Source organism: Acipenser ruthenus, chromosome 30 (genome assembly GCF_902713425.1).
Source record: "Acipenser ruthenus chromosome 30, fAciRut3.2 maternal haplotype, whole genome shotgun sequence".
NCBI classification, from domain to species: Eukaryota; Metazoa; Chordata; class Actinopteri; order Acipenseriformes; family Acipenseridae; genus Acipenser; species Acipenser ruthenus.
Genome location: NC_081218.1, coordinates 12302903 through 12318695, shown reverse-complemented (window position 1 = coordinate 12318695; position 15793 = coordinate 12302903). Strand labels below are relative to the sequence as shown.

Genomic DNA, 15793 nt, shown 5'->3' with positions numbered 1-15793 from the left:
AAGTTACTATGCATTGTGGCATATTCAATTAAAACACATATCTTGTTCAATGCACTGATATCCTGATACTAACTTTTTAAAATATTGATTTCAGGTAAGTTACTTGAAAGAACGGCTTATATTTTTTTGTTTTACCACATTGCCAGGGACCCACCCTAGAAGGATGTATTGGGAGCTTGTCAGTCCCAGAAACGGTGTAAAGATGATCTCTACCTGGGGGTTGAGGTTCAGCACTAGATTTAGTGTTCTCATGATGGTCTATACCTGTTTGAGGAATCTGTTCCTCAAATCCTTTCTTTATTCTGTGTGTAAACCAGTCTGGAGCTGGAATTGATGTTGGGGTTTAATCAGATTCCCAGTGCACACGGGTTCAGAACACTGGTTCCTTTGAACCCCATTGAGTTCGGCATGTCAACGCTGCACATTTGTTTTCGGATACAAAACAATTCAAAAGGCATCATTTTGAATGGATTTAAATGTAGCGAGCGAGTAAGGCATTTGGGCAGACTTTGAAATGACTGATGATGTCACGAATTTGGGGTGTTTCATTCAAAACCCTTAATTGAACTAATAATTGACTTAATTAGACTTTTTTGTACTTGTTTTCAACTCTTAAACAGTTGCAGATTTCAAGTTAGCTATAACATTTTATAAGTAACTTGAATTCTGCTGCTTTTTAGGAGCAGAGAAAAATTAACAAGGTATAGTTAAGCACATTATTATTAGTTTTGTTACGTAATTGACAGCTCAGTTGGAATGAATACCAGTAGACACAGGGGGGCTGGGAAGCCCTGATGTAGGCAAGCCAAGCAGACCACCCCTTGAAAGCGTATGATACGCGGTGTGACTGGACAGCGCTTGCTGAACATTCTGGAGCATGGTGACTGCTTTGAATGTCAATAGCTTTACTGCCACCTAGTGGAGAGTGTGTGTAATTCAGCTCATGATGCAATGTGTGTGGTCAAACGAGCCCATTTTGAAACAAGTAAACACATTCTTTTTTTTTGATTTGCTAGTTTTATACGGTTAAAAAATAACGATTGATAACTAATAAGCGTTTTGGCTCCCAAACCGTTTAAAAAATATACAACTATTCGATTGTTTTGGGGTTTTTTTTATAAAAAAAAAAAAAAAATATGTAAAATCTTAGCTTGATCTTTAATTTCTAAAAGTTATTTTTAAAACTCTGAAACAACAGTAAAAACAAACAATAACGAAACAGTTATGACTAAACACAATTATTTATAATAATAATAATAATAATAATAATAATAATAATAATAATAATAATAATAATAATAATAATGTAGGCTTTCAACAAAATTCAAACTAGTTTGCTTCGGTCTTACAACCAGCAGGGGAGACAGTTCTTTACAAATCGCTTCTCTCTCCTGCTGCCAAGTTGGGCTCTTCGCCGAGCCCCCTCCCGTGGTCACGCCGGGTTCTGAATATTCCGAGTGGGCGTTTCTCCAGCTCTCTATGACTGTCGCTCCCCTCACTGGAACTAAACAATCAGGTGATTCTTTCCACAGGGCGTTGCACATTGAACACCAACATCAGCATCGTTTCATTAAGAAAAACCGGCCAATTATATTTTACATTCCATTTCTCTAAAAAAAAACACCCTGTTTTATTTATATCAGTAGCTTTTATATTACAGATAATTTATTTGTTGTAAAGTGTTAACAGAAAGCAGATAAGCAGAATGGAGACGGAAATCCATGTGCCCGTCGGTTCGCCGGTAATCCGAAAATTGTCCATTTGCGTGGACGAGCATAACGTAATACCCGGTGCATTGAAACTGATCAAAAAGCTTCGACCCTCCTGGGACACCGACCGGGTACAAACCAAGGTAAATAACCATTACTGTTACCTTTCAAAATATTTACGTTTTCAGCTGGTATGACCTCACATTTTCCTTTCATGAAAGTGACAGACCGTCTCAAAACGAGATGCGGTCGTATTAATAATGTTATTGTAATCCCAGCCAACAACAGTCGGTTTGTTTAAATCTATAGTAAATCACGTTGTACTAGAAATTAAATATATACAAGTAGCTATAAATATTTTCTTACTGCAAAAAAAAAAAAAAAAAAAAAGAATCGTCTTCACCCTATCGGTATCATATTTCTTTTTTTTTCTATCATGACGTTTTCATTACTTTACAAAAGGGGCTTTTCGAATACTACTGTGTGTTAGGCAAATGTATCGAAAAAATGTAGGGAAAAGTAAGTATCTATCTGTCGTATATGTGTGTGTTTATTATTTAACAGTGTGCCATTATCACCAACTATAGGCTACATTAGTACTATTCGTGTTAAATTCTAAAATACATACTGTAGGGTACATTTTAAAACGATATAGGCTAATGCGTTTGTTTTGGTTCTTAATTGTGGTGTGCTTTTTAAAAAAACAAAGTCAAGAAAAAATATATAAATTAGACATTCTACACTGCCGGATCCTCAGCTAGGCTGACCCAGTCCCAATGGGGTGCCCGGGTGTTCCAATGATGTCATTGGGTTATCCAGATTGGTGCCGCTTTACTGTCGCACCTGCAAACGTGGCTGTACCCAAGTGTTGGCAGGTCAGCTTTCTCACTGCTGAAACTGACAGCTCTTTTAAAGAAACGCGCACCCATTTTAAAAAGCTATACAGAATGTGATCTCCCAGCTTAAGCAAGGGTGTAACTGTTTAGGCTAGTTATTGATTTTGAGTTTGTGAAGCAGTTTTATCCATTCCTGGTTTTACTGTGAGTTCAATAAGACACACCTGAGCTTGTTACCTATACACTGTGGCTAATCATGCTCTTTGTAAAACATGGAATGGGTGAAACCTCTATTCAATAAGAGTCTTATTTCTATCCCTGATAATGAGCGATGCCCAACGTGTAATTGTGAATGTAGAGGTTGGGGTATTGCAATAAACCCAAACACTTGTCAGCTGTAAGCAAACTTTCTGGAAGCAATAGCAAAAGTTATTTAGTTTTAGTTTCTGTTTCAGTTAACTACATTTATGAGCACTAGTTAAAGACTCAACCCTCATCCCTGCATACTGACGTGATCTAGTTTTGCCAGTAATATGAGCCCCTGCGTGGCCTGCTGCTGAGTGCCGCATCTTAGGGGATAGACTATAGGTTAGATAGATAGAAGACATCTAATTGCATTGGAAATTCATGGACAAAGTCACCCCTGCTTTGGTTTATGGCAGGTTACTAATGAACAGTGTTGCATCAACAAAAGCAATGTGGCCCAAAGTATTAATAGCAATACTTTGAAAATACGGGTGGAAGTCTGCATGATAGTATTGAGATCCTTTTTACAAACCTGGAATACGTATATTAAATTAAGCGCTGACAAGAATCTGTATCCCACAAGCATTCAGCTCAGCCTTTTAATGAATGTACAGAAGCTGGGACAGCAGCAAAGTCAGTTTAATGAACTGGGATAACACACACAAGTCAGAAAAGTTTCATCACAATTTGCACTAATCTTGCTCTGCGTTGTCTTAGGTAATATTAGGTGGTGCAAGGTTAGTGCTAATCGGGTTATGTGAAACCTTACATACAGTAGGGTTGAGTTACAGTCAGATCAGAATGCATATAAAAGGAAAATATGTGCAGAACAGAGCAATGTTTGAGCCAACCTGTACTCTCCCTTTCAGGTTTGAAGGCATTGATCCACTCGAGCCCCCCACAGCAACACTGTCCCTAGGGCCAGTTCTCTTTCTAGCTGTTAAATACACATTCAGATGTTTTTATTGACATGGCTTTTAACTGTAATGTAGCTTCAGTGCCGCTGAGCAGCCTGTCGGGGCGTTGGCCTGTTTGCAAGGTGCTGCTTTACGTGAATGTCAGCTTGATGTTGTCACAGCAGCAGAGTTTGTTTATGACTCTGACTGTATGTGTCCATGGTGCCACTGCTGCAAGTTTCACTGCACTGAAGGAGACTGAGCCAGCCATTGGCTGACAGTGTCAGATTACAATGCTGTCTTGAGCACTGTGACAAGCGGTGGGTGCGTGTGTTTTGTTTGTGTGTTAACTTAGCATACAGGTGCTTGTAAACCTGGAAAACTACTTTCGTAAAATGGAGACACCCTAAATGTTTGCATCTGAAATGATTTAACTGTCTTTGCGAAGTGCGAATCCAGAACAGGGTGATAAATGTGAGCTACGGTTACACGGGGTAACTTCTTAAGTAAAACTTTACCTAAGAAGAAAACACATTTTAAACGGAGGGTAGACATTTTAGACCAAAGTACTGGTGAAATTCGCCAATGACTGCACTCTTGCGAGCAGAGGTCAAATGGACTGCTTTTTATAGATTCACAAGTTTTCAACAAGTCACAGCATAGTCCAAAGGGACCTTCAAATCCAAGCCTTAATCATCGTTCGACTGCTGTAGCACATCCGTTTATTAACAGAGTGATGATGAGCTGGGTAAAGTGCATCAGGGCTCAGTGCAAAATAAACAAAACCAGACGTTTCAGACACTAAATGATGTGTCTACTCTAAAAATTTCTAAACTGAGATCTAATATGGGCCAGCATGCCTTTGTATATCAGGCAGCTCACCTTTGGAATTCATTGCATTCAAACATAAAACCGGCCGCTTCACGGTACCATTTTAAATTACTCATAAATATTTATATTTAAATCCTGTTCAGGGTTTTAAATCCTGTAAATACTGACTGCGACCAGGATCGTGTGCAGTAAATGGGCAGTGGTGTGGGGAATGGAATCCATGTTTCAGTGGGAGGCATGGAATGTTTGATACAATGTATAGTTTTGTGTAGATTAATACACTGCCACCCTGCATCCAGCACCCTCCATTGAACTGCCACAGTTTAGATCAGTTAGTTTAGTTGCTTTATCATGTCCAAACGTTCCCTTAAACTTACAGAATGTTAGCATTGTTTTAATGTAGCTGCACAAAAGTATAAAGCTGTACCATATTACAGCAGCGAAATCTCTCAAATGAAGCTGACAAACGAAGGAGAAAACCATGCAAAAGGGGTGTGCTTGAAAATAGCAAAAAAATATTTAATTCCTGCCATCGTCATTTATTCATTTTCACGTTGCATGATATCTTTAACTCTGTTATAAATTACAGGTTATTTTTGAACCTATTACAATCGGTATTGCAAACACTTTTATATATATATGCATGGCTAAAAATGTGTGCTGTTCAAAAATGCATTTTTATCCACAAGAACATCTGTTACATTTACTGTACAGTGCAATTAGCAGCCTTTTAAGTTACCGATTGAAATGGCTCTTGTGGAATGAGCTAAAATGACTGTCAAACACATACAAGGGCGTGTAGTGTTTAGGGTTCTTTTAACAACAGAATGCAGATATGTTAGTTTTAATAAACATGGTACAGAAATGCCCTGTTTAATGAGCTAAGAGATGCTAGTATTTGGATCAACATATTGTCACATTCGTATCCTTTTTTATTCTCTAATAGACCTGGGGAGGCTCAGGAGCACAAATAGATGGTTTAAACTCCTGTAGTGGATCGTTTGTGTGCTGGCTTACAGATTTTCACATACCCAGACAATCTTCAATCAAGAATAATCACGTAGACTCTGTTTATTCAAAGTTTAACAAATCAAAGTATATATTTGACCCCTTTTTGGTTTTATTAACGCTTAAATGGATCAAGTGATCACAGATCGACTTTGAATCCTAGCTCCTAAACAATCCAGGCAGTCTGGCGTCTTTGCAAACTAACAGCATCAATACTATAAAGCAATATGGTTACAACACGTACTTTGTCAGCCTAAAACACCCAAAGCTAACCTATAACATCCTCCCTGAAGCTGCATATAATAATCCTATCCTTATAGCCTTATGCTTCAATATAGGTGAGATATAAATTCAAGATTATGCTTACCCTCTTTTTTTATTTTAGAGAAATATAAACCAGGACAAAGAAAGGACAGTCGTCCAAACTAGTCTCTGAATACAACACCAGCAGTCAGCTTCACAGAGAGGTCTCCAGCAAGCGCACCAGCTAAGACTAAGCGGACCGGTCTTTGAGTTAAAGCACCTGTGTGTGTGTCAGTAAATTTAGCCTTACTTGCTAAAACACATTTCTCAGGCACAAAGAAGAGCTTGGTACATACTTATGTAAAATGTGCAGGCAAGGGGCCCCGGTCTGGGTTAAGCTGTTTCTTGCTGATAAGAAACTTTAGCTGCAAGCACATTCTGAAGAGGCTCCATCCTTATTGCATTAGGTCATAGTTTTTTTTTTTGTTTTACTGAACCTTCATTTAGGCTAACACAGATTTCTGCAATCATGTTTCTCCATTTCTAAACCAGTGCAGTTTTACAATATTATAATAGTATTGCTCTTAACAGTTACTGGTAACAATGGTCTTTTTAATCAGGTATTTATTTGGTATTCAGTGTGGAGTGTGGAGTAGTGGTTAGGGCTCTGGACTCTTGACCGGAGGGTTGTGGGTTCAATCCCCAGTGGGGGACACTGCTGTTGTACCCTTGAGCAAGGTACTTTACCTAGACTGCTCCAGTAAAAACCCAACTGTATGAATGGGTAATTGTATGTAAAAATAATGTGATATCTGTATAATGTGAAATAATGTATAATGTGATATGTTGTAACAATTGTAAGTCGCCCTGGATAAGGGCGTCTGCTAAGAAATAAATAATAAAAAATAATAATATTCCTTCAATCCAAATTATCTGAGTTGGCCAGAATTCACTATTTTTCATCTCAGTGGGTTCCCACACCTCATTATCATTTCCGTCATCAGTGGGGAACCCCCACCAAGAATGAAGTTGGTTCTACTGAAGGGCCATATACTTCTGCAGCATGAACCTTCCATTCAAAAGGAGCTAGCCCCATGTACAAGAGAGAAGGGGTTTTAGAGGCACTTGGGACAATGTCAATATATTTCACCTGGATAAACTCATTAAGGCATTTCCATAGTAGAGGTGTATCCGAGTTAATCCAGACAACAGCTCTCCAGCCAGGTTTCTGTTTCTGCTCCTATTATTTGTTATGCATATTGTAGTCTGGTGTGCATGGAACCATCACTATAGCTACACAGCAAACAGGAGCCTCAGAGGCTGATGGGGAATGCTGTCTTATGATCTGGAAAAGTATTCAAGTGTAAAACAAATATTGAGTTACTTGTTGAAAGAGAAACCTAGCCGGTTGGGCGCACGAAGGCTGGTGGGAGTTGAGCGTGACTCTCCTCTCTTTCTCTCCTCCTCCAGTTGTTCACGGATGGCATCACTAACAAGCTGGTGGGCTGCTATTTGGAGGAGTGCCCGGCCGACACGGTGCTGGTCCGGGTCTATGGGAATAAGACAGAGCTGTTTGTGGATCGGGACAATGAGCTGAAGAGTTTTCAAGTCCTGCACGCCAACGGCTGCGCCCCGCACCTCTACTGTACCTTCCAGAATGGGCTGTGCTATGAGTTCATGCAGGGGGACGCAATGGGACCCCAACACGTCCGGGACCCTGTGCTTTTCAGGTAACAGACTTTCAGGATGTCTTTAATGGGATGCAATCTGGACCTCAATCCCTAGCCTTGATCTGAACCCCAAAGTAGCATACAGGGTTAGACACACTAGCCCTGCACCCAGTCCTGGGTTTCCAAGCTACCATCATTTAAGTATATTATTTTAATGATTTAGTAGGTTGGAGTTTGAGGAACCCCTGTTAATCATATTGGTCCTTGTCTTATAGCTGCATGAACAGCTCCTAACAGTCAACCTGCAGATGCAGATGAGACTTCTTCAAGTGTGATCAGTTAATTCAGAGCAGATTTAGCAGGGGCCTGATTGTTCAAACTCCTGGCACCTGTTGATTTCAATAATATACCTAAACAAGGGGAGTTCTGAAACCCAGGACTGAATGCAGGGCTAGTGAAAGTTTCGAACCCCGAGTATATCATTAAAAATCTTCTGAACAATTATGTGTTGTGATTCGTTTGGTATTGATTCTTACATGGAGTTGGGGTGAGTTTCCCAACTCCGGCAGAGAAACTCCAGCCCCTAGAGAGTGTAATTACAGTCAAACCTGCTTACAAAGACCACTCAACAAACAGGGTCTGGGATACAAGACTGTGAACCAGAATCCATATCAACATTGAAGACGTTGAGAAAGAATTCTGGTCGAAACATTTTGTCATTGAATTTTCTCTCTCTATACATATTTAGAGAAGTAGTCATGTTTATTATAATGTCACTTAGCATAGTGTACATAGGGATGTTATACTATGCAGGTAATCTCTAGTACAGATCTTGCTCTTTATTTAATAATAATAATAATAATAATTCAACTCCCCTGCAGACTGATTGCTGTGGAGATGGCACGGATCCACACTATCCATGCCCACAACGGCTGCATTCCCAAACCCAACCTGTGGATCAAGCTGCGGAAATACTTCTCCCTTGTGACCACAGAGTTCACAGCAGAGGCCTCCAACATCAGGTAAGAAGTCATCCCCCAACCCCCCCGGCACCCTTCACACTGCCCAGTTCAGTCCACTGTCCCCTTCACCGCTAGCAGTTACAGCTGCAGTCTTTTAACTAGTGTTTAACTGAGACCTGAATGAATCTGGAGCAGGGTGCTTATCAAGAAAGGGTTCTTCAACTACCTTGAGAATAGCTTGTGTGATAAAACTGGGTATGGTGGCTTCTCTACTAAAGTTGATAAAACTATAAATGAGCATCAGTCACAGTGAGTTATTGCAAAAAAAAAAAAAAAAAATTACTCAAGGTAAGACAGGAGGGGGTGTGTGTGTGTGTGTTTACCATAAATATGCGAACACTGACGATGTCATCTTTAAGCAGCCTCCATGTGACGGTCGTCATTTTCAATGCAGTGGTGATGGAAACTTTTCAGTGACACTTTGCACATCTTCCATATGGAGTTTAAATGTATGTATTCATGTTCACACACTGTGTTATAGTGTTAGGAGTATAGTATGTACAGCTCGGCTGGATGGATTTGTGTCTGCCTGTCTTGCTCTCTGCAGGATTAGAGCACTGGACTAAGCCCATTAGCCTGGAAAGGAAGTGGTGGTCTGTCTTGCTGGCTCAGTTTCCCTGGTAATCAGCCTGCTCTAATTACAGTATCGCTCTAGCAAAACAGTTGCAATAGCAGTTCTCAGAAACAATCGCAATACATGGGGCTGTAAGTCTGTCTGAGAAGGGGATATAAATAAAACCTCACTTGGAGTCATTTGGTTTTGAATTTTGAGTGTTCTTGTTTCCAGCGAGAGTGTGTGTGTGCACGATCACTCAGCCTGCTGTGAGAATACTCTCATACAGTCCTCGATACTGAGACCTGAATTAACCTGCTTGCAAAGGAAGGGGAGCTCAAGTATTAAGACTGTGGGAACACACATCCCAGCCCTGCTCGCAAGCAGAGCTTTGCGAGAACCGCTTGCAGCCGCTGTGCTTGGATTACCTGCTGCGTTTCTGAATAGATTGATTTTATTGATTTCTAGGATCCAGCAGGAAGTGCCCAGCCTGGAAGTGCTTGAACAGGAAATGGCGTGGATGAAGGAGCACCTCTCGCAGCTCGGCTCTCCCATAGTGCTTTGTCACAATGACCTGCTGTGTAAAAACATCATCCACAACGACAAAGAAGGCAAGGGCCCACACACCCGCTCTCTCACAGAGCTTTATTACATTATTATACACAGCTGGCTGGCTTAAATTATCTTAAGTAGATTTTGATTTTGTTTTATTACCCTAGCCCCTGCTGTTACTGGGAAACAAGCACATTTAAAAATACTGACATGTATAATTCCTCTTCCTCTTAATTTCTGCCTGGTTAATATAAGTGGTTTTAGTGTTTAGTAAGTGCAGAAAATCTGATCATGTCCCTAGTTTTGTATTTGCAGACCGGGGAATGCTGTATAGATTAGTAAACTATTTCTAAACTGTATAGTAAGCTTTTCGTTCATTAAAAACCTTCTCCAGTTGGTCACGGATCTCTGACACTTTTCTCTCTGTGTTTAACCCTTTCATGCATGAAATATTGAAAATAGCTGAAAATAAAGTTTCGATACAGAATATATATATTTTTCTGTTGCTTTATATGGAGGGAAAAATGGCGTTCTCATATGAGTTCGCCATGTGTGAAAGGGTTAATTGGATTCATAAATGGCAGCTGATCTCCTCCTCTGCTTCCTCAGGCCAAGTCCGTTTTATAGATTACGAGTATGCCAGCTACAATTACCAGGCCTTTGACATTGGGAACCACTTCAATGAGTTTGCAGGTAAGTGAAGGCCAGCATGGCCCATGAGGTCAGTGCAGAATCCATTCCCATAGCTCTGAAGCTTTGCTACCCTCGTACCTGCTCCCCTGTCCTGGGCCAGTAGCTGTTGTTGCACAGCAGGTGGAGAAGGTTGTAAGTAAATGTATCATTATTGTTGGGTGTTGTTGATAACTCCATCCAGCCCAGAGCAGTAGTAGGAACGCATTGAAGCATTTGCATTCATTATTAAAATAGGAATCTTGCATGTAAATGAGATCAAGTCCTTGATACCTGATGCTGCAAAGCGCTTCCTAGTATTGCTCCCTCATGTGAGAATGATTTTTAAATCTCTCTCTCTACCTCTTCCCCACTTTTTTCGGTATGTGTGCGCGTGCGTGTGTTGGTGTGTGTGTCTGCTTGAACGCTGGTCTGATTTGCATTCATGTCCGTGGGTGTTGCGTTTGTCTGTGCTGTGTGCGTTTCCGTGCGGTGTGTCTGTGTTGTGTCCATTTGCATGCCGTGTGTGTGTTCGGATGCTTGTTTGGGTGCGTTTTCCTGCCAGGAGTGAGCGAGGTGGACTACTCCCTCTACCCCAGCAGGGAGTTACAGATGCAGTGGCTGCACATCTACTTGCAGGCCTACAAGCGCTTCACCAAGAAGGGGGAGGAGGTGACAGAGTGTGAGATCGAGACGCTCTACGTGCAGATCAACAAGTTTGCTCTGGTGAGTCTGCAGAGCTTCTTCTATAGAGCTTGTATATTGCCTTCTCTCTCCCGCAGAACACTTCCGATATCCATTTAGATGATGGGACCAAACTAACGTGCCAGGCAGCAGTACATTCAGTTTAGGAGGAGCCCCCAGCACATGATATTTCCTTAATGTCAGTAGCCTACATTTTTTTGGGTTTAGAACTTTTTGCTGTTGTGCTCCTCGTTTTGTGGAACTATTCGGTTGACATTAGGCAGGTTGAAAATTTCGACTGGAGTCTAAATTGACTTTTTTTAAATGCGATTTTTATATAATTGGAGTGTATTATACACAAGAGCGCTCTTGTTTTTAATGTTGTACAGTGCTCTGGGATGCTGTGGCGTGAAGGGCGCTATATAAAAATAAGTTTGTATTGCATTCTCTGCTCTGTTATTAAACTGAATTATAAACTTGGGTCTCTGCATGTTGAAGTTAAGCCATAGTGTTGTATGGAGTCATCTCAAGATTCAGTGTGTTACAGTAGCTGAGGTTATTTCTTCTTTCTTTTTTCTTCTGCAGTTAATTACTGACAGACCTGAGGAACAAGTTCCACTGCAGATTAATGTATAATGCAGATCCTCTGTAAAACAAATCTAATTAAAATGCATCTGGGTCATTAGGGAAATGCAGTCCCTCATATGATGTGTTCCTGTGTGGCCCATCGGATAATGTTATCTAAGGACACTTCCCACTGATGTGAACCTTTGTGCCTGTTTAACAACCTAGCCCCCTTTGATCCTGGTGAGCCGGGAATGTGTCGCGTCACAGAAGACTAAACTCTGTGAACTGGACCAGTCTGTTTGCCGTGTTTTAATGGAAAGCAGTGTTCTTGAGTGTGTTTGTTCTTGATCACGTGGACACTTTTGATTTCACTCTACCTGACATACTTCTTAACCAAACTGAATAAATTGTAACGTTTTTATATGTTGTTGCAACGCTGCCCCTGTTTATCCGCCTGCGAGGAGGCCCCCTCATGTGCATGAGCTTTGTAAGTCACACTTACATTTTTAGTATATTGAGAATCGCTCATCCAGTTCTGATGAAACTTGGTAAGGACATTCCTTAGGACACTAAGACTCTAGGTCAGTGATGTCCTTTCATTTTGTATTGGTATCTTGGCGATTGCCTGCTTATCTGAATTTGATCAAACTGTCCACGGATGATTGTTACGAGTAGTTATTCCACGCATTGTGAATGCAGTCCTGCTTTTCACTGCCCCCTTGTTCCTAGTTGTTTGTAAGAAGCTAAGTTTAGACCAGATCAGTTTAATAATACAGGGTCTGCTCATCTCTGTCCTGCAGGCTTCTCATTTCTTCTGGGGCTTCTGGGCGCTCATTCAAGCCAAGTACTCCACTATCGACTTTGACTTTCTCAGGTAAGCACTATATATAATGTGTGTGTGTTTTATACTTTTTTTTTTTTTAATAGTACACTTTAAGAAAATATTTTTTACAATATAATTTTACAAGCTTTTTAGTTTGGTTCTTTTAAAATGTCATCTGTGTGTACTGATTGGCAGTGATCAGAGCTGCTTTAGGACTTGTATTTCCTGCAGTGACTCTGATCAGCCACTAGAGGGAGGGCACTGCACACTCTGTCTGACCTCCTCTCTGTGTCTCTGCTCAGGTACGCTGTGCTGCGGTTCAATCAGTACTTCAAGATGAAGCCTGAAGTGATGGCGCTGGAGATCCCTGAATGATCCCTGGCCTCTTACAGCAGCAGCAGCTCCTCCTGAAGTCTTTTTAAGACTTCAACCAAGACGCAGAAGCACTTTTCATCTGGGAATTGAGGTTACACTGGTTAGACTAGTTAGTCTGGTGAAGAGGAGGGGGAGGATTGCACACATTGCACAAGCCCTGCCCTTTCCTGTTCTCCTTCCATGTCTAGCTGCAGCACATCGTAACCATACATGAAGATTGTTTTAGTTGGATGATTAGACCACCATTTTGCCAGATTCTTGTTTTGCCTGAATGTCGTTGAATTGTGGGTCGTGGAGTGAGATCCTAGACAGACTGAACTGTGACATCACTCCCTTAATGTGTGGTGCCACGGTGGCCAAATCAAAACTGTAAAACTTGTGATTTAATATTTGTGTGTTGGACATGACAGGCAAGCTGATCCCATCTGAATTCTGCACAAGGGGCTGATCTGAATGAATTCATGCAGTAAACTGAACGTGTGTAAATCAGTATTCATGTAGATCTACTCAATCTCATTAAATACTGTCCCACAGTCTCAGTTTATTGGATGCGTTTTCTGTCTTTTGTTCTAACCCCCCTGTTTAATAGTAACTTTTCTGGTGCAGTCCATAGTTTGGAAGCAGAATTACGGGAGGGGTAGAGGACCGTGAATTTTAAAGCTGATTTTTTTTGGATTGGGGTAGGTTTATTTTTTGGTGTTCTAGAATGTAAGTAGCGCTATCCCCTTTCTGAAAGGCCATGGCAGAGGGACAAACCTGGAAACAGGCATTTATTACAAAAAGATATTCCACATACTGTGAATGTAGAGCACTGTGACCTACCTGTCCATGGTACTCACTCCTGATTGGCTAAGCTATATCTTGGGCACCCCTTGTCCGAATCTGATGGAACTTACACCCTTTATTATTTGCATTTAATATCCTTGTGTGTCACAAGGAATGTGTATATACCTTTGGTTATTAATGTGACAAACCCTCCCTGTTTTAGGGATAAGATTTAATGCAAGATAGACGAGTATCGGTTACTTTCTGTTAAATAATTCATCTGAAATATTTCTTGCTTGTTTTTATCGTGAAGAAAATAATTTACAACAAATGTTGCACTTCAGTTACAAATTAAGCAATGTGAGAGTTAATTAATAATCAATGAACTGTGAATTATTTAAAGGTATTTTGAAATGGATAATGTATAAATACATTCTGAAGTAAGAATATAAAATCTGAAAGTAAATGAAGATTTTGGGAGTAATTGAAGACGTCTAGAACACAGCTGGACTTTACTGAAATTGTAAAACTAGGCGACACAGTGACTGCATACAAAGCATTTCAGCTGTGGAGGAGCTGACGTTCCTGGGTGAAGTTTATCGGTCACCGATATTAAAACGTGGTCCTGTCTTTAAAAAAATGTCACATTTGATATATTAAAATATTATCGTGGTAGTTTGTCCAGGAAGCCCAGGGACTGAATCGCAGGGAGTGAGGGATGTTCGGCTCATTGTTTTCGTGTGAAACCAGCCTGCACAGCCTGGCCTGGCTGCAGTCACTCTAGCAACTGGTTTCACACATTCCTATTGGCACTAGCCAACCTTTGCCGCCATTGCTAAAATGCATCTCTGAAACCAGCCTTGTGGGTAATGAAGTATCATATGTGCATTTTTAAATGGTTGCAATGCCCTATTTATTTATTTTTTATACAGAAAATGTGGTACTAATTGCTAATTAAGTCATATGTAAGTGCTTTGATGTTGCTATAAGTATTTGCAAAGAACTTAATGCGCTTTTTGTAATAAGAAGTCCCACTAAAACATTAGATCAATAGCTAGACTACTGCAATAGTGCACCTCCTAACAGATCCTGATTAGCTCTTCTCATGGCTCCCTAATCTAAGGTAATATTAGGTAGTCCTGAACCTGGTTGATTTAAGTGCTGTGTAATAACATGTAATGGCAGTTACGTGGTACCTAATGTGCAATCCGTATTTAAAACACTTGCACAAACACACACTCTCATTTCAAACACACGTTCATATTATCAACACTAGCGGATACCAATGACTTTTTTTATTTTATTTTTTTTAGTTGTGTGTCTTGAGAATAACATTGCCCTGCTTCGAATGATTACCTTTGTGAATGTACTGACCCAATTTAACTTGAATTGTACAGAATGCCTGTGAGTTGAAATTCTATGCTGTTAACTGTTTGAATCGTGTATAGGATTTGTTACAGGAGGAAGATTAAATGTTAATCATCTAAAGAACGTTGAAATGGAGAGTGCTGGGGGGGTCCCCGCGCTCGTGTTTTGTGAGTGTGCTGCATTTTGTTTTGGGGGGGAGTGGAAATAACAGCAACCTGTAAATACTGTAATTTTGTGAAGATTCCTGGTGTACAGTGGCACTTTTACAATTGTGTATGTTCTTACTGGAAGATGCTATTTTACACTGGCTAGTAAATATTTGCATTAAAAGACCAAAAAAATAATCTTAAGTGGCTCTTTCTTTTGTTGAATTCCTGTGAAAGGCTGCCACTGCCATCCTTAGATACAGTGCAGTAATTCGAAAGAGGAGATGCAGATTACTAACCATGCCTTCCAAAACCCACTGTGTGAGATGTCAATTTCAACCATGCAGCTTATATATATATATATATATATATATATATATATATATAATTGGACTGCAGTGTATTACGAGTATTTAATTGAGGGGGTAATGTGACATATTAACCCGGATGTGTCTGCCTTATTCACAAGAGGGCGCTGTGGACCACATTGTTTTATGTACAGCTAGCTTGTCCACAGTATGGCTTTTGATTCAGAGGTAAGGCTGGTAATGGTTTTGAAGGCTGCAGAGAGATCGGTAGCCTGATTAGATATATAAAAAATATATATATTTTCTATTAAATGTTTAAGAAAGCACATAAATACTGAAGCAGTGTCTTTGGTTTAGTATGGTAAAACTATTTTGTTTTTTGTCAATTTCTTTGTTACAATTTTACATATTTTCCATTTCATGCAATTTTGAAGGTTGATTTATTTATTTATTTATTTATTTAATCTCTTTGAGCACATTGGTTATCCCTATAGCTGTTTTCTGCTGTGCAGTTAGAATATA

General features: G+C 40.2%; 1 protein-coding gene across 1 annotated transcript; it reads left to right on the top strand.

Moving 5' to 3' along the window:
* Positions 1-1388: 1388 nt before the first annotated feature.
* Positions 1389-15162, top strand: LOC131702718 (ethanolamine kinase 1-like). Its single transcript, XM_059004522.1, has 8 exons — positions 1389-1852; positions 7240-7499; positions 8321-8461; positions 9483-9625; positions 10176-10259; positions 10801-10961; positions 12287-12360; positions 12612-15162. The coding sequence occupies exons 1-8, from the start codon at positions 1706-1708 to the stop codon at positions 12682-12684; spliced, it is 1083 nt and encodes a 360-aa protein (XP_058860505.1). The 5' UTR covers positions 1389-1705; the 3' UTR covers positions 12685-15162.
* Positions 15163-15793: the final 631 nt, after the last annotated feature.

Excerpts from the sequence above, each read along its gene's own strand:
- LOC131702718 (XM_059004522.1), top strand. The coding sequence starts at position 1,706 with ATGGAGACGGAAATCCATGTGCCCGTCGGTTCGCCGGTAATCCGAAAA. Across the intron at positions 10,962-12,286 it reads AGATCAACAAGTTTGCTCTG|GCTTCTCATTTCTTCTGGGG; the intron begins GTGAGTCTGCAG and ends TCTGTCCTGCAG. Across the intron at positions 12,361-12,611 it reads ATCGACTTTGACTTTCTCAG|GTACGCTGTGCTGCGGTTCA; the intron begins GTAAGCACTATA and ends GTCTCTGCTCAG.